The sequence below is a fragment of the Rhipicephalus microplus genome, chromosome 1, assembly GCF_043290135.1.
Source record: "Rhipicephalus microplus isolate Deutch F79 chromosome 1, USDA_Rmic, whole genome shotgun sequence".
NCBI lineage: Eukaryota > Metazoa > Arthropoda > Arachnida > Ixodida > Ixodidae > Rhipicephalus > Rhipicephalus microplus.
Window position 1 is genome coordinate 74589087 of NC_134700.1, and position 18992 is coordinate 74608078.

General features: G+C 44.8%; 1 protein-coding gene across 1 annotated transcript in view; it reads right to left on the minus strand.

The window, feature by feature from the left end:
* Positions 1 to 2338: 2338 nt before the first annotated feature.
* Positions 2339 to 18992, minus strand: part of LOC119178698 (protein phosphatase 1L) — a 40563-nt gene continuing 23909 nt past the window's right edge. Inside the window, exon 5 of the mRNA XM_037429928.2 lies at positions 2339 to 9042. Coding sequence (XP_037285825.2) covers positions 8647 to 9042 — 396 coding nt within the window. The 3' untranslated portion in view covers positions 2339 to 8646. The remainder of the gene's footprint in view (positions 9043 to 18992) is intronic.

An 18992-nucleotide genomic window follows, 5' to 3' on the forward strand; every position in this document is an offset into this window, starting at 1 on the left:
TGTCCTCTCTATGTGTCACGACTCGAGTAGTAACCTTCTCCTCCAGTTCAGTTCGCTTTCAAGAATGGTTTTTGAAGCAACAGCCATTCTTGAAAGCGAGCCGAACTGGGGGAGAAGGCTATTACTCGAGTTGTGACACATAGAGAGGACAACCCATAACATCAACCACTCTCTCGGAGCCCTTCCCCCAGTGTTATACACATGGACTGCGCTCCACAGCAAAACAAGATAGAAAGGGGGGGTTATTATCTGCCCCGCGAGTGCTTTGAAGATGCCGCTGCTACGTAGTCCTGCAGTCACCCCTGAGAAAGGAACCAAGTCGGTTTCGAAACGTCGGCTTTCTTTAAAAACTTTTGGTTGGAGTCTAAATCATCTCACACCTGCTGCCTCGCGGCTCTCACTGACCAATGAAAGAGTGTGCATGGGAAAGAAAAATTGATACTGCGCGCCTGCTGCTATGAAAACACACATGCGAGGAGGAGATTGCCCTTGGTTGATCTTCAAGGTCACACCCTTGCAGTCATTTCTCGTGTTTGTACGTACTGGGTATGGTGCCTAAAGTATGTTGCAGGTCTGCCGCCTTCACACTGTCTCCATGAAAGGCCATGTCTGCACCGATGATGCATAATCTGCGGTCACGGAGCTCCAATTGATAGCAGCGTGCCCTGGGGGCTAGGGGGCGCCACGATCGATCGGAGCACCGTGACTGAGGAGTATGCAACACCAAGCGGCCACGGCGGAGACGGCAGACTAAGCAGAGCCAGCGTACTAAAACATAGATTTCACATAGTACTCCCTTTTACTTTGGTTCAGTTTGGTTTGGAGAGAGAAATATCTATAATGCTTTCCTAACTGCCTCACAGCATTAGGTTGGTTTAGAAACTGACCTGGAAGGCTAAACTTTACCTCTGTAATGTTGCACAGTTATGCTGCATGAAGTTCAAGCTAAAAAAGTGGCCAGGCCTGAGCGGGGCGTGTCGCACAGTCACAGAAAAGCTCGAAGAGAGGCCTTTTTTAAACACTCTTGGGGCAACTACTACAAGAACAGTCGCATGGTACCCACTACACCATAAATCATAATTTTTGTGTAGTGGAGAGTCCACTACGCCTTATTCCTCATTCTTCGGAAAAGCATGGTCCCCTCTACACACTTGTAAGGAAGTATGTGACCTGCTTATCCCACTGTCTAGATGCTGTGGTTGACGACGATAAAAAATTATGCCTGAAGCTTTTATAATGGGTTGGAGCATTCGACGACCTTCTGATTATGCAATTCACATAGTGTAACACCTGGTTGTTATTCCTATAATCTTCACTAGATTCCTCAGATGACCCGCATAGGGTCAGTTTGCAATAAAGTTTCAAGCACCGACATTGCTCCGTGGTAGAATACTGGGCTGGCATTTAGGGGACCGGGATTCAAATTCCATTGTTCTGTCCTCTGTATTCTTTTTTTTTTCTTATTTCGTGCAACAGTGGATACAAACACCAGTGGCGGGTAACTACAGCATCGAAATCGGACCTTGCTGTGATCCCATAACAACTTTCGCTGTAAAATGCCACTGCTTGAAAAACTGAAATGAAACAATTGCAACAGTTCCTTAGATGTTGTTCAGAAAGAGAACCCTTCGCTTAATCTGGTGTGTGCACACCACAATCATAGTGAAATTATTGATAAAAAGAAGAGCAATACAAATGTATATGAGCTACTTTAAAGTGCAGAGATCGTTTAGTAAAAGAATACAGCTGCACAACAGTGTCATTTTGAATTAATGCATACTATATTTTCTCACACACAAAACTCGCATTGAAACCACCGAAAAATTGTGTTTAGAAAGTGGGGGCGCGAGTTGTATACATGCATGTTATTTTAAAAGCGAATGCATTTATTAGTTGGGCTATGTCAAGCATCCGTCGGGATCCATCCACCGGCCTCTCCCATAGCAACAGCTGCAGGCGCGTGCGTCCAAAGTAAATGGAGCTCTCATCATGTCACGCTTCAGCATTGGCAGCTGTCAGCAACAGCTGTGGGCGCACGCGCGTATTCTCGCCCCTAGTGACCGGAGCCCCTACCTCCTTGACTTAAACGTGACACGTAAATGTAGTGCGTTAGAAACACATTTGTAGCCTTGGTGCTGCCAGCGTTTATTTTCATAAGACGCTGACAGTATAGCCATCAGGTACAATGACAGGTGCAGTGCTTCGGGGCTCCTCCTCTCGCCATTCGCTCTCTCTCCTCCCGGCGCCCTACTCCCCCATCCGCTCGCTCGTACGCATAAACTGAGTGAAGCGCGCGCCTTACTCTCGACCATTCGCTGGCTGATAAATGAGTAAATGGTTACGGTTGAAATCCTCGCCTAGTCATTAATTTACACCATTAAACTTACTCATTTCCTCATGATTCCCTTCGGGGAGGTGGGGCAATTTTTTTCGCTTTGTAGAGTTGAAGTTAGGGGTGCGGATTACATGCAGTAGAGGTCATATGCAATAAAATACGGCATATGTTGAATTGCTGAAGTAATAAAGTGGTTTGCCTAAACCATAACGGCAAAACTGGTGGGCCACATGAGAACAAGATATGCTTACTCAGTGGTGGGTAGCTGTTAATGCTAAAGCCCTGCCTGCCCCACAAAGCAAAAAAAAAAAAAAAAAAAAAAATCAGATGGGGAGAGAACTCCAGTGATCAAATGATGATGCCATCATGCGATATAGATGTTGATACAGTCGTCACCCCAAGATAGGCCATGATTTCTTCGGTGAATACAATCAGAGACTCAGGTGCCTTCAATTTGACCAACTCTGCATGTTTTTTCTGAAGCTGCACAGCAGTACACAAAAACCACTTAGATGAGTATCTAATTGAATCAGTCTCTGGACACAGCTGAAACAACTGTTACCACTTTTACTAGGAATGACTTTGCTCTCACTTAAAAAGGGATATCAGTTTACAGTTAAGGATTTCTTTGACATCCTAGTTTTAACGAATTAACACCCAACACAAAAATGCCTTCATTTAGAGTATTCATCAAGTATGAACATTGCCGAGACACACCTCACAGTACCTCATTATATACATACAAAATTCATTGCAGCTGTATTCTAGTAAAATGCAATGCTTATGTCCCTGCTTTCTGCAGTGTTTGCACGTAGAAACAGCCTTACACTGCAAGGAGTCACCGAGCAAACTTTTGCATGCTCCTTTCATTGCATATAACCATACTTACCAGCTATAGAATTATGTTGTTAGCAGTCCTGTCTGCAACTCATTGGTCGTAATCCATTATATCTTAGGCAGTTCTCTGCAATTCATGAAATATTTATGCACTCGATAACACTCACTGCAATTTTCGGTCACTCCTTTGCAGAAACCGGTTACAAGTAATCAGTTACTCTTATGATAAATGCTCGACTCTGAGCAACAAGTACATCGTTTGAATAAGACAATTCCTGGCACTCTAGAGCAACGGCTAGAGCAGTGTTTCGGCCTCCCTACCAAAAGAACTATCTTGCAGTTCAAGCAGTCCTAGACCTAGCTGCTGTAAAATTCTGTGCTTCATAACCAACTCGGAATTGATTCCGTGGGGCCGTAATTGTAATAGGTTACTTTTCTTCGGTAACATGTGCAAATCTGGTTGCCACTAAACATGTAAGAGTTAATACAACATGAATGTTTCATCACCCATAACCCTCATTCCAAAAACAAATGGTGGTCAAGCATTTAGCGCCATGTCAGACAGAGGTCAGTGAAATCTGAGAGCCAAGAGTGTAGAAAGCGTTACAGCGGGGCTCCCCTAATGATAGCGCCATTGACAAGAATAAACATGCAGAATGCAATACATTGGCCAGTTGGTTTTTTAACAGACAAAATCGCAGCACGTAAGACAGCACAGAGAAGAGGGCACATAAGATGCCAGACACAGTACTAAACCAAGCTACAGATCTTTTGATTCAAAAGAGGTAAATAATACCGGTGTCACATGGGCATTTTAATCGCGATCAGTGTCAATCCAGATCAGGTGCTACTATAGGGTCATTTTCAATCACGATCAGGTGTGATCGGGATCGAGATTTTGCTGTTGTCTGCGTGACAGCAAAATCGGATCATATCGGGATGTAGTGAGACTGAAATAAGACATTTGCGACCCATTGTCGTTGCTTCCATCCTCAGCGATTGCGAAGGCACGGAATTTCAGAGCCTCCATCATTGCATTTTCAGCATCTGCAGCCAATTCACAGACGATGGAAAGTGTTCTCAGACGTCTGCACCCCGTATCGCTTCACGTCCTCACACTCTGGGGACATTTTCTGAAACAACAGTTCTGCATGATCGTATGCTTCGCATCAAGTTGTGATCTGCAAGAAATCCCGAGAATATATATGCATTCTGTGTGGATTGCATTGTCTTAGCAGCTGTTTTTTAAGGAACTCCCGATGTTTCCCTGCCCTTCTACCGCACGAATGTAGTTGTCATGCTTCTGTGAAGCAATGTGCACTTTTATCTCAGCCTTGCCGCCGTGTGGAATGCTCACACTATAAGCGCACATGGTACAGAATATATACTTGTCACCTTTCTGCGAAGTCACAAAGCACACAAACACCATTGTGTACCAGTGCAAAAACACTTGCAAGTGCTTCTTTGCTTTGACACTGCCATTGATCTCCCAACTAAACTCGTAGGAAACATGCAATCCGCACAACCACGCAACAAACACAAGTAACACCTATAGGCAAGCTGCATAAGCCTAGCGTGTGAAATGTGGGGGCCAAGACAGACAGACAAGTTGCGGTACCTTTTCCCTCGCCTTCGTTTGGTACGATGGTGAGTGCGTCTCGCGGCCGCTGGCCTTGGCTCACATGTGCGGTACTATAGTACCCAGAATATACTTTGTGATACTCTACGGTATGGTTACAATGAACTATAAGTGTAGTGGCGAGTGCAATTCCACAGCACCGCAACTGGCGCAGCAGAAAAAACTTACATATGCACGTGATTAAAAAAACAAAAGACATCTCAGCTGCGGCGGCCACTTTTTGGGAGATTCCAGAACCCAATCGTATAGTCAAAAGATTACGTAAAAATTCAGGAGCCTCCCTGTCAATTCGGGAGAGTAGGCATACCTGTACGTCGCATCGTACGCACACTTCGTGGTCGAATGAAGAGACCTTTACAGGAATTTACCGCTGGCAGGAGCAACTGGAAGACTTGAGATGCCAGAAGCTAAACTCTGGCACGTACGAGATTGACACTTCGCTGTGAATGGACGGCTACGAGCGAGGGCCATCAGAAATAAAAGCGAAGATTAAGAATCTTGATCAGCAGTACAGGAAAGTGCAAAGAAAAATCTATCGAATGATGCATTTAGGAAATCACTTTTGTAGTCATCCGCAAAGTTTTTCACGTTCGAATGGTTCTTGCATGAATAGCATTGCTGATAAAAGGCTCTATAAAAATATTGTACATAGAGTTTTGTCAGTGACATGCCTGGCAGCACGCAAGCACCACCTGGTACATTTGATCTGACCCAAGCTCGAACTGGATTAGCTTGGGCCGTGTAGCAGCGGTCATAAATTTGATCGCGATCAAGAAAACCGATCCGGATCGCCTTTATCGCATTAAAAAAGCCCATATGACACTTGTATACTAAATTTTGTGCAATAAATAAGCATATACATTATAAATGTAGAGAGACTAAGGATGACTAGAAAGATGAGAATAAACAAGCTTTTTCTACTGGTCAATAAGTTAGGCACATGAGTGAGTATAGATGCCTCAAAATATGAAGGCTGAGAACAGAACACATGGTTAACAATGGGAGGCTGGCTGTGCAATGGTGAACAGGATGTCACGAGTCAACGGCACTGGTATATGCCTTAGAAACAGTCCTGTTACAGTGAAGTATATAGATAAAAATGTAGCATAAATAAGGAAAAGAAAGCGATGTCGTAGGAAATTGTACCAGGCTGTACGTTTGCTAGGCACAGAGGTAACTTTTTGTTGACATTCACCGTCATTTAGAAAAGCGGATTAAAATCAACAAATAAATAGATGTGTTACTAAAAGTAACAGAGATGAACGCTCTTGGAAAAATAATAGCACAGAGCATTGGTTGTCATCTCGAGTGAAACATTACTGTACAGTCAAACCTCCTTAGTACGTATTTGCTTTAATTGTACAACAAACAGTTTAAACGTAGTTGCGATGAATCCCCAACTAAGTCTCGTAAAGACTAATGCATACCCTGATCGCTTAAGCCTTAGTGGTTTGTCTTATGCCTACCGCTTAGGGCGTACCAACTGCGTAGCACTATGACATTTAGCAAAAATCGGCCAATCAATTATTCCGACTTACGTGGATTGCAGCGATGTCTTTGCAAGAAATCATAGGAAAAAAGAACGAGAGTGACGCTGTGACCACGAACAAATGCACCGGTACAACATCGCTGACGAAAAGGCTTATCACAGTTAGTATCCCCAGCTATCTGCTACGGCACGACGAGTGTGGCATTGCTTTACTTTAAGCCAACTGCACACTTTTAATAGGAGACTACCTGGACACGCTGTGCTGCCCATTGCTGCCGCCTTGTTGCGCAGGACTGTGTTCAAGTGCGCACCGCATTGCAGAAACACAAACGGCTCGCTGCTGCAGAGTTTAGCGTTGCAAGTCGGGGGCACCAAAAAACCTCACTGTATTGACACTAACATGTGCACGATACAGCAAGCATAGCGCTGTTGTAACCATAGATAATCCAACAGCTTATTTTCCGCATCTGTGCATAGTCTGAACCGCAGCGGGCATATTCTACAGCCATCGGATCGGCAGTCAAAGCGTGCGTAGAGTAGGCAAAGCGCTGCATGCAACTACCGGTGTAGTTTAAAAAAAGCTCAGTTTTCGCTTAGACGCAGACCGCTGAGTGCATGCATCGCGACTACACTGTTTCGAAATACTCCTTGGTGTCACCACCATGTGTTATTGGACAGTTGTGCAAGAGTTACAATTTTTACTTTACCTTGAAAAAAAAAAAAATGGCTTAGTGGTGGGCACGGAAAGCAATCCTGCTGTGGCATTATATCTATTCCTTCGCGGGCGACGATGGTGCACGTCAGAAGACGCAAATTTGTAGCTGGTGCTTAATACGTAGTACTTTAAGTGCATAGCTATGTTGCCGTTCCCGGTAGGTGCATATTAATGACGTTTCACTGTACTCCTATTATTCTAGGATCTTCGTTAAAAATGCATCCATGCTTACCCCTGGAACAGCATGAAAGAACACTTACACACAGGAAAGCAACTTATCCCCTATAGCTCAGAATTATTACAAAATTTTACAATCCCCAACTCGCCCAATGATCAACCCCTGCAATTTTTCACAACAAATTGGGCCATTCTATTTTGTTCGCGCATGACAAATAATTTTAGGTGTATGGTAATAGTTTCTGTAGTTTGAGAAGCACTTGCTTCAAAATAATCCTGAAACAGTTTTGTCAATTGGAATAAAAGCACCAAGCTGGTGGATCAACTCTTTCGCATTGTCAGATGACTTATTTAAACTCAATGTGAAGCATGAGATTTATTAAATGGCTTAAAAATCTGTGAATTTTTGCAGATAGCAGTGCCCCAGCCAAGAGAGTTTGTCCGTAATAATTGAAACATATTATATTTGTTTTGCTAAACAAAACAATAAAGAAAGAGAATATGCTATCACGATTCAATACTAGACTCTGAGACTTGCAGTAGACAACAAATGGAGTCTGCTAGCATTGCAAAAGGTGGAGTCTTTTTGGAGCACATGGTGGCACAGAGCTCTAGCAAACACAGGGAGACTTCTCTTATCTGCCTCATAATCATATCAAGGTTTTAGTAAATAAAACCCCAGAAATTGTTGTTTGCCAGTTCAATTTAAAGAATTAATTTCAACGACACTTACAGGGTGCAGAAAAATACCGAAAATAAAAGCCCAGAAATGACCAGTGCACTGGCTGCCAAGGCCTAAAATAGTTTGCAAAAGTGAGGGTAAGGTTTTTCTCTTCCAACAATCCAACGACAAAAACGACATGGGGTAAACAGTACAGCCTTTTTAAAGCTTTATCAGCTTTAGACATAAACAATCTTGCAAGCATTGAATTGTGCAGGTTTAGCAGCCAACAGAGTTGACAGCGAGATGCATAAGCTCATGAAATCATTGTCGTGCATTAATGTGCTTACAAACATGCCGTACAGACATATTAAAGCACCCAGAATTATGTACAGAAAGGATAAACACTATGTACAACACTCCTGCAGTCTTAAACAGCAGGAAAATGCTCGGCTACTAGTCACTAATAGCCAACAACTCTCACTGCAAACCATGAACAGCGAACAGGTATGCAGAGGTGTGCTTTAGTACGCTTCAAGCAGACTTTCTTAAATAAAAAAAATCAAGTAGAAGAAGTAACACACTACAGAGTCGATGCAAAGCCGAGTACCAGCTGCTTGTATAGATTGCTCATGTGAGTCCTTGCAGATGACTCATGCATTGTCCGAACAAAAATGACTCCAACTATAAAAATGCTTGGAGCTGAAAAACTAGATAATGCCAATGTAGGAGGCCTCTTGAGAACTCAGCACGCCAGTTGTGTGGCAGATGGTGCATGGTGAATTTAGACGCATCATTCGCTGACCGTAGCGTTTCGTGCCGACCGGCCACGCAAGTCGATGATGAGGGCCGTGATGTTGTCCAGGGAGCCCGCGTTGAATGCCCGCACGACCAGCTCACGGGCCCCGCAGAGCGGTTCGTCAAGGTACTGCAATGCCAACGAAGCTGCCTGCTCGTTGCTCAACGCATCCCACAGGCCATCCGAGGCGAGCACGGCGCAAGCTGCACCTCCGCCGTTGACTCCGGACAAGTCGAAAGTGAGCACGTCAGGCTGCGCTACCAACAGACGACGCTCCTTGAGTGGGTAGTCGCCCAGTGCACGGGACGTTGCCAGCACACCGGCCACTCGCCAGACGCCGTTGAAGGTGATGAAGCCACCAGCTTCACGAATGCGCTTGTGCTCCTTCAACTGTGAGAAAATAGTATCAAATTAGGAGAAACGCTCAACAATGTATCAAAATATTGTTAAACAACTAAGCCATGCCATACCTCGAATCTTCTCTCACCAAGCCATACAAGCACAAAATAAGTGCCAGATTTAAAACAGAGGTTACGTGTCTCTTATATGTAAGTAATCTTCGCATGCCAGTGGCCACTGCTGCTGAACGTATAAAGAAGTCTGTTTTGTCAAACCAAGCAGACAGCCAAGCATGTAGTACGTATTGCTTACATTCATTGCATATCTCGCGTCCATAAAAAAGTGGAAGCAGTGTTGCCAAATTAGCGGTTTCTTCGCTAAACCTAAGAGGATTTTGTTATCTTTAGCGGGCGAAATTGTTGCATCGTGGAAGGCAGAACTTTTGCAGTTACAAAGCCTTGCTAGCTTTTCTTTCAGTGGCCTTATTTTTCTGCAAAAAAATACGCCTGCACTGGCATGACTTCAGTGAAGTGAATGTGACCGAAGACAAACAAGTAAAGAAGTTTTGACCAAGCTCCAACGGAAGGGCAATCTGCATTACATGCAGGTTACTTGCAAAAAAATCCCTGCGGCAACTAAAAAAATTATATTTGTAGATATGATCCTGAGTATAGATGTGCCAATGGTTTCAGAAACAAATATTTCGATCTTCTCTGCCAGAGAACCCACCAGCATGATATTAAAGAAGGCCATCTCTTACAAACCAACAAATGCTAGACCAACCAACCCACCCACCTACCTAGCTACCTATCTCTAACATCATATACAACAAACATGGATATAACGATGTAACTGAAAATAGTCTTGCATTAGATAACAGCGTTGGGAATAACCTTTATAAGAAATTTGCAGATATAAAAACTTTTCTCCTTGCAAGATAAAACTTTGTTATAATGAGTTCCGAGTGCGTACATACAGGGTGTTTCAAGAAGGTGTCCAATATTTTTTTAAAATTGCCGAAAGGAGGTATCTGCCTATTACTTGTGGCGTTGCCTTCATGTGGCAGAAGGCATCTTCAGATGGGTACAAACATCTATTACAGCAGTAACTATAAAAATTAACACAATAAACTTTTTAACCAGTGGTAATAGCCAGTCGAGTCGAATGGGCAAATTCAAGCCCCCTTTGAAATTTGGGAAGTGCAGCCACTGGTAACCACCACAGAGCGATGCAATGTGGCCAATTTGGGTAGCAAAATCGAAACTGACGCACAAAAGAGCGCATCCACCATTAACAGTGTCATCATTAAGGGGAGAAGCGGGTCTTTGAGACCGAAAATCGCTAAAAAATACGATTCTTTGAAAATGCTATATTTCGATTCTCCAACTATTGCAGCATAATCTCGCCAATTTTCACACATTTTAGATAGGTAATTTAGCCATGAGAGTAGTTTATGCGACGTTAGTGAGCTGGATTTTTGGCGATGGACGCGTGAAAAATGGGCTTTTTCAGCGCCACGATGTTGCCATTCTACGCTTGCTACAGCAGCCGTCTCGGTCCCATTCGAAAGAGCCGCCCTTTTTCTTTCATATCCTGCCGCGCTTCTTTTCGTCCACTCAGTATGCACGCCGTGAATCCGCGTAAAAAAAGGCCCCGTCGCGTGAGCCTATTGATGCGGTGAGCACACGTGACTCAATTGCGCCTTCTCATTCGCCGGGACTCCCGGGCTGTCTGCTGCGTGCGGCAGCGGAGCGCACGCGTAATGGCGAGTGTATGTCACTTTGTACTCGTCGGCTTCCTGAACTCGCGAGAGCTAGCGAGAAATTAGAGCAAGCATCTCTGTATAGTCTCTGCGTTCGACGGTGTACTGGTACGGCGCTGAACGAGCCCTACGAAGCCGCCGGGACAGTGCGGTAGGCCTACGCTCTCAGCCGCGTTTTCCCAAGCTGTCTCTACTGCGTGCGGCAGTAGAGCGCACGTGAAGCGGCGAGTGCATCTCGCTCACATGTCATTGTTCTCGTCGGCTTCCTGAACCCGCGTGAGCTAGCGAGAAATTGGAGCATGTGTTTCTCAAGTCTGCACATGCAGGCACGCCCTCGAACCAGCACGACGAAGCGCGCCGCAGCCACCAAGCCAGTGCGTTAGGCCTACGCTCTCGGCCACGTTTTGAATCTGGCTTGAATCTTTCATCATGCCGAAGCCGTATTGCAAGTTCCGCACCGCTCACAAGTTTAGAAAAAATCGCAAGAAATCTACGGCAAAAAGAAATAATGGCGCGGGTATATCCGATGCACACCTAGTACAGGACGGCGCGGCGACAGAACACGATCAGTCGGATGAAACGCGGACATCTTCGCCTGTTTCCCTGGCCGCCTCAGACGACGTTGGCGATAGGCAGCGCATAAGGAACGACACAACCTTTTTGATGAGCACCGATCGTGCGCAGCAGGAGGAAGTGAGTGCTGATAAGATCAGCAGCTTATCGGCAACTTCAGCGAGCGAGCGCAAGCTGCGAACGCTCGCAACAGCGCGTGAGGACTCGAACCCGTCGGCGGCTACCTACAGGATCGTCGACTTATCTGCAATAAACACGCTTCTTGGAAGAATGGCTAAATGCCGGACATGCAGTGAGACCATTTCTATTGAAAAATGTGAGCGTGAATATGGACTTGCGATGAAGCTGATTTCAGAGTGCCGCAACTCTGGACTTGCTGACAGTGAATGGAGCTCCGGGAGGGTACCCAGTCAAACTAAATTCGCTGCATTTGAAAATGTCCGAAGTCAATATCTGGAATGAAAGAAGCCTCCACACGTATCCTCAAAGAACTTCAGCTAGAGCAAAACTCCATGAGCGAGCGACGGGCAGAAGAGAAGGATTCTCGTCGGATCATGAGTGCCGAGCGAAAGCGTTCAGCATGTTCCAGGTTCCTGCAACAAGCAAAGGGGCAGCAATGACAAAAGTGTGACAAAGACTACTGCCCTAATGCTTTCTGAGGCATTTAAATGCAAAGAGAAGCATTTTTGTTTGTGTAGAATTCCTTGAATATACAGAGCTTTCTTTTGCCATTTTCTCAGTTTCAGTTTTTTTGGCCTCCTTTCATTCTTTTTACAAGCGCTTCTCAACTTTGGTACACTGGAATTTGATAATGTTTGTCTTGCTGAAAAGCTGGATGCTTAGTGAGTGCAAGAAAGTGTCATATGCATCTATAGGACATTATAAATTTTTATAAAAAATAAAATACAAAAATTATCGTTCCTTGATAATGGAAGAATGAACTTCTAAACTTCATAACTTTTGTTGTAGAAAAGCTAGAGCCATGAAACTTTTTGCACTTTTTGCTAGTTGTAGAATACAATGACATTTAATTCAGCAAGACCTGTGGAGCCAATTTACTAAAAAGGTGACCAAAAGAACTTTTAATTAATGACTAATTAAAAGCAACATTGTAGGAGGTACATAAAAACTGAGTTTATATTTGACATCTGCACATGTAAATACACCATCTCATAAGTTTTCATCACCCTAGCTTAAATAATAAGATGCCTGATGGCTAAGTGCCTCTTCCCACCTTAAGGGTGTTGTCGAAGTGAATGGTAGATGCACTGTTTGGTGCGTTGGTTTCAGTTTTGCCTGCTAAATTGGCCAGTCACCTGCTAAATTGGCCAGACGATGTCAAAGTATGGCTGAAAGAGTATGACTTTACGAGTGAGTATAACCAATGGGACGCACACCAAAAACTTCCCCGCGTCGCTTTCTATCTATCGGACGTCCCAAAAACGTATTTTAACCACGAGGGCAGCTTCCCTGAGTGGTCTGTCTTCGCTCAATAAATCCGGGGGATTTTGGGACGCCAGACGTCCATGCTGAAGTCTCGAAGAAGAAGCCTGACGGCCGTGTACAACACTCAGGTGAGACGTACACCTCGTACATCAAAGACGTCCTTTCCCTTTGCCCCCGCGTGGACTCAGATATGATCGAAGCTGACTGCGTTTGACACATCCTCAGAAGAATCAAACACGTCACATTCAACACTCTGGCCGTCAAAAAACCTAGCACCGTAGAGGATGTCGTCACGATCTGCCAACATCATACATACATATATGTGTGTATGTGTGTCCATCTGAAGAAGGCTTTTCCCAGGGCCGAAACATAAAGAAACCATTTTGTTTCTCGACATAAATCTTCTTTTTATTCGTATTATTTACCGGCATTCAAGATGTCATTCCCGCGTATGCGTGTGTGTGCGCGTGTGTGGGTGTGGGCACACGCATCTGACAGGCCCGTGACCAGGAATTTTTTCCTGGGGGAGGGGGGGCACTTGTTGAAGGCTTTAAAAAAATATCCATATTTGGGCAGTGGACCAAAGAAAACACACAAGAGAATGAAACAAGACAAGTTAAAAAAAAAACACCAGCACTTGTTTTGTTTCCTTCTCTTGCGTTTCCTTTTGTGCGCTGCCCAATTATGAATAAGTTCCAACTCACCCACCTTTCAGTTGAAAAAAATATATTTTTATTAGACTCAAACCTATTTACAATGAACATGAATATAACAGAACACTGGTTATAACAAAGTAAACAAAAAATAGTCTTGCGGTTGATACCGTGTTAGTAATAACCTTCATATATCCGAATTCATTTTTTTGTAAGTCGAAACTTTGTTATAATAAAGTTTGAGTCAGTGAAACACTCTCCTCTGCCCAAGTTTTCACGGAGGGGTGGGGGTAGAGTACCCTCCCATCTGGCTAGGCCTGTGTGGGTACATATAGTAGAATCTTAATAGAAATTTCAAGAAAGCTTTACAAAATACAGTGGACTCCCATTAAACGAAATTCTAGGCACATTTGGTTGCTCTCCTATATATTTAATGATAAAGAGTTTCGGGTAAGAGGAACATTTTTTTTTTCAACCTACGTCAGTTAAGTGAAACTAAAACGGGCAAAATCCATTATTGACTGAGGTGGCCACGGCAGTCTAGCAACCATGAAACAAATGCCAAAGTTAGCCTAGTCTAACCAGGCCAATCCAGCGATTGCACATGTCCGTGCACGCCGAGCAGCAATAGACGTCTCGTCGTGAACTTGAGGACAGCCTTGAGGAACCTATAGCTGAAGTTTAAGATGAGGACCTGTGCTCAGGTAGTGATGAGATGGTGTGTGATCCCGAGCTTATTTCAGTGGCTGACAGTGCAGCAAGAGATGCTGTCATCCTGTTGCAGTGCTACTTTGAACACAATGGTGGCACAGAGTTCCTGCCCAGCCTTTCAGCAATGCACTCCTACTATGTGAGAAAGTGCTTGAACAAGACCGAGCAAGTTTTTATCTGCCCTTTTTTTCCGAGTCAGCAATATTAGCAACATTTCTCTTTCTAATCAACTATAGTAGCGTTGTATACTTCAAAGTATTTTTGTTCAGTCAGCGACAGTTGGTGCTTTTGAAAGTCATATTTCATTCATTTTGTAAGCTTTGCTTAAATGAAACTTTTCATAAATGAAACAAATTTTCTTGTCCCTTCAAGTTCAGTTTAGGAGGAATCCACTGTATTCGTATCATCCCGAATTCGTATGAACCAAAAACAAGCTGACCATGAAGATGAACAGGAACAATAGTGCTGTTAACTATTTCTTGCTGAAAAAAGTCCATGATGTTCTTTTGAAGTTTCCTGCCTTCACCGCCTCTCAATAAAGTTTCGCGGTTTCCTCACTCAAGCTGCTGGAGCAATATGGCACCTTCAAGCTCGACATCAACGGCAGCAAGAGCGGCAAAGCTAATTGGAAATTCACTCGCTTCGCCACTAAAGCAGCCGGAAAACTGCACTGTGAATCAATAAAAAAAAATATCAGCCCTGGAGAATTCAAGCAAAAACACCAGAGCGTCCGAAAAACTACGACCGACCCCGTCGGAGATGTTCACATTCGATGTGCCCCTAGTACATGCCACCACTGCCTCCGCCATCGCCACTTGAGAATTCATTCCATTTAGCTACTTTCCTGAGCATTAAAGTTCATACAGAGTTTTAGTTATGCATGCAAAGCACTGAAAAGGAACAATTCACACCTTTAAAAACGTTGTTTCCGGAAATACGCCAGCAGAAAACAACATGAGCGGATGCACCGGCAATGGCGGCTACAGACTCGGCCGGCAGGGCAAAAGCGAGACACGTTAGGGCATGCCGACTTGTTGCTGCTGCGCCTTCTACTTCCAGTGTTCTCAGCGATTGCAATCCAAACCAGGCTCTCGATGAACACATCCTTGTCAAGGCCGTGAGCTATGACGTGCTGCACAGGTAGTTCGTGATAGTGCCGACACAAGCCATCGCCGACGATTTGTCATCCATGTTGAATTTGCGGCTGGTTTTTTCAGCGGGGTCGTTCACATAAGGTGGTTTGAGAACTCGTGCAGCTGGTGTAGCCAAAGCAGTGAAGCAAAAAAAATGATCTGCTATCGTTTGGGGGGAAAATTGGTCTTGGACTGATTTTTTCGCGTCAGCCTCCCAGCGCATTTTTCCAGCCACTTAGGCGGTGAAGTGAGGGAAATCGCAGCGAGTTTCACTCCGTTCACTCTCTTTGAGGCGAAGTGTAAACGGGCCTTCCTCTTACAGACAAGCTGCGTTGTACTACTTGCGTAAAGCGGTCAGTCGCACGTTCCTATCTTTTGTGCTGGCTGGAAGAACAATTTGTATAGCACCAAAAAACTTCGTATTTTGTATAATGTCATTCCAAAACAACCTTGAAATTCATATGATCGTGAAATTCGCATCAATCGTAATCGTATCATTGAGATTGTACTCCAACATACCCTAAAAACTAAGGACCTTGTGCCACAAGAGAAGGAATCCAAGGTGCCTTGTCTTGCTCTTATTCACTGTGGTTTATACTGATGTCGAAGATTTGGCCAAAATGTGAGTGGTTTTAATAATGTACGGGTTTGTTAACAACCTTGATTTCAGTTTTTTTTTACTCGTTGTACGGTGTATCTTCTTGACCTATTTTTCAGCTGTTGCTCTCTCTAGCTTAAAAGAACTTCTGTAATAATTCAGTTATATTAGGGCAGACAACTTTGAATCAATATTTGGAGAGGAGGGGCTTACTGAAATTTTTTGTCAACTTCTGGGTGAGTGAGGCAGAAATGTTGCATCCAGTGGTTTTTAGCGCTTTTAAGGGCTAATGTTACGTAATTGTTGTTTTTTACTTGGCAACACAGAGTGGGAGGTAGACGCAACATTATTGTAGGTTTTATGGCCGCCAATAAGCTAAGTAACTGTGATGAGTGGAGTGCGCGTTTAAAGTGCGTGCCTTGAAAAGTGAGCAACAGAAAAATAATGAAAATAATGATATATAATGGAAAATGTGAAAATAACGGTAGCCGGGGCAGAAGACGGCGATTGTGAAGATGTAAAGAGCGAGAGCACGAGCACGCGCGACGAGATGTCAGTAAAACAATAGAGAAGACATCCAATGATAAAGAAACATGCAGATTTTAAGAGCCAATCAGTGGTTAACGCGACAACCTCGCCATCTCCAATGGGAAGCTGACGAATGGATTTCGGGAACAAAAGATTCTGAGTCAGAGGAGAGCAGGGGAGTTCAAAGAGGATGTTGGCATGGGAAGGTCATCACCGGACCAGGCGCTGAAGATGGGCCATCGGGTGTCGAACCCATACCTCCAAGACTTCAACTGGCCAGGGCCCCCAGCCGTCGCATTCCCGCTCGAGAGGACCGTAGCCATCCAGTCCTGAACTCCTGCCTAGGGCCTGTGGACTAAGGTGCTGACAAGCGAGCCACAGCCATCTGGCAAGGGACCCGAGCTGTGCGCCCAGCTGCCTGGCCAAGTTAACCCTGGTTTCTCGACGCGTTGCCAGCAGCCAGCGTTTCCTCTTCACCATTAGCATTTGCTTGTCCTCACAAGCCAGCGTTGCTTCGTCGCAACCAACTGACCGCCATCGGCTCTAAAAGTCAAGCACTTCAGTTTGGCGAGATTGAACTGCCATCTTTCACCATTCTGCCGCTCACCCGCATTCGGACTGTGTAGCTAAGCTGCATTAACTAAATTGGTGTTTTGTTTCTAATTAGAAAGGTTTCACCATGTCCAGTCAACTTTTCATTAAGTGTTTCGGTATTGTGGGGCATTTTTGTCTTTTTACTTTTCAATTGAACATCTTGTTTGGGTTTTGTTGTAAGCAAAGGCTTTGTTCTTCATGAAGACTCTCGAAGGCTCAAACCTAGAGAGCTCTTACGAACATTAGAAAAAGAACATTGCATCACAGTAACATATGTGCCACCGTGCGGAGAAAGAAATGAGTGGGCAATAGTCATGAAGTGGAGCAATACTTGTTTGTACAGCACACCAACGAATTCACTAATTGCCATATGGATGTGGCATATCAGATTCCATTTAGCTGTGGCCACGTCTACATGAGATAGATGGGTCACTGTGCAGAGTTCATACTCGTTTACAAGACAAAAATTCAAGGGTCTTCAAGGACTTTCATGGCTTTGTGTGCACATGTTCAAGGACGACACTGTCTGAGAGAAACCCTGTTAACACACATTCAGGGAAAGATGGAGGCTTTATATAAATAGAATTCATCGAAAAAAAGTACTGGAGCAGATGTCAATAACATGGCTCCAATGACATTTCCATACCAGCCAACTTTCAATCATAGTTTCTTAAAGTTGCAAGACACAAGTTGCAAACTATTATTGAGATAGGAAAAACTAAGGAGCAGTTATTACACACTGCCTTCTTGCTTTTTATGAATTTTCATATCAATACTAGGCACAATCCCCTGCACGGTCTTGGCAGTATCCCCAAGGCTCTTGAAACCCACGCTACAGTCGAACGTCGATATATTGAACGGCACGGCGATCGCGAAATAGTTCGATATATCCAGAATTCGATATGAAAAAATTATGAAAAAAATGCGTCAACAGCTTGCTGAAAATATAGTCCAGGCGATCCATAAGTGATAGGCCAGTGCCTTCAATCGCGCCACAGTGGCGGCGCACAAGAGCCAAGGCAGCTACGACCTCAGCTGATGTCGGGAGTGGGGCACCATCAGCGCTTGCGGGATCCACCTCGGCAGAGTCTTCATTTGGCTGCTCAGCATTAGCTTCGGCGACAATCTCCACATCCGTGAGCTCCGCCGTTCGGAGTTAGGCCTGTCCCGCACGACTGCGTTCTCAATATAGTCCAGGCGACCCATAAGTGATAGGCCAGTGCCTTCAATCGCGCCACAGTGGCGGCGCACAAGAGCCAAGGCAGCTACGACCTCAGCTGATGTCGGGAGCGGGGCACCAGCAGCGCTTGGGGGATCCACCTCGGCAGAGTCTTCATTTGGCTGCTCAGCAGTAGCTTCGGCAACAATCTCCACATTCGTGAGCTCCACCGTGAGCTCTGCCATTCGAAGTTAGGCCTGTCACGCACCACAGCGCGCGACAGGCCTAACTCCAAACGCACGAACACTGCGAGCACAACGACCGCTGCCTGCCGATGCTACGGGGGAGGAGCTTGCAACAAGTGCGCAGTGTGCCGTTGACACCATAAAGACTGCAACGACTGCAAGCTGCAAGGCTGCGGCGCACGTACGCCGCTACGTTAAAGTGGCGCTCTTGGAGCCATCGATGTGTGCAGCATTCGTAAACGCCCGTTGCTCTACCGCTACTTTCGAAAGTTGCGGGAAAGCTCGCCGCCTGTCAATGGAGCGCGGGCGGTTTGGGGTGGCTGAGTTCGATATATCCATTATATGTCAAACTTTGTTCGAAATAAAAAATCAATAATGCATGCGATTTCCCGTGTGATATAGGAACCGTTCGATATAGGCAATAATTCGATATATCCGTGATCGATATATTGAGGTTTGACTGTATTGAACAAGATTGATCCCAAAGTACAGCCAACTAATACATGTTCCTTCTGCGATGTTATAGCTAACTTGAAGCATGTGCTCTGGAGGTGCCCCGCTTTACGCTGTGGGAAAGTTATCCCGCTGTCCCAATGAGA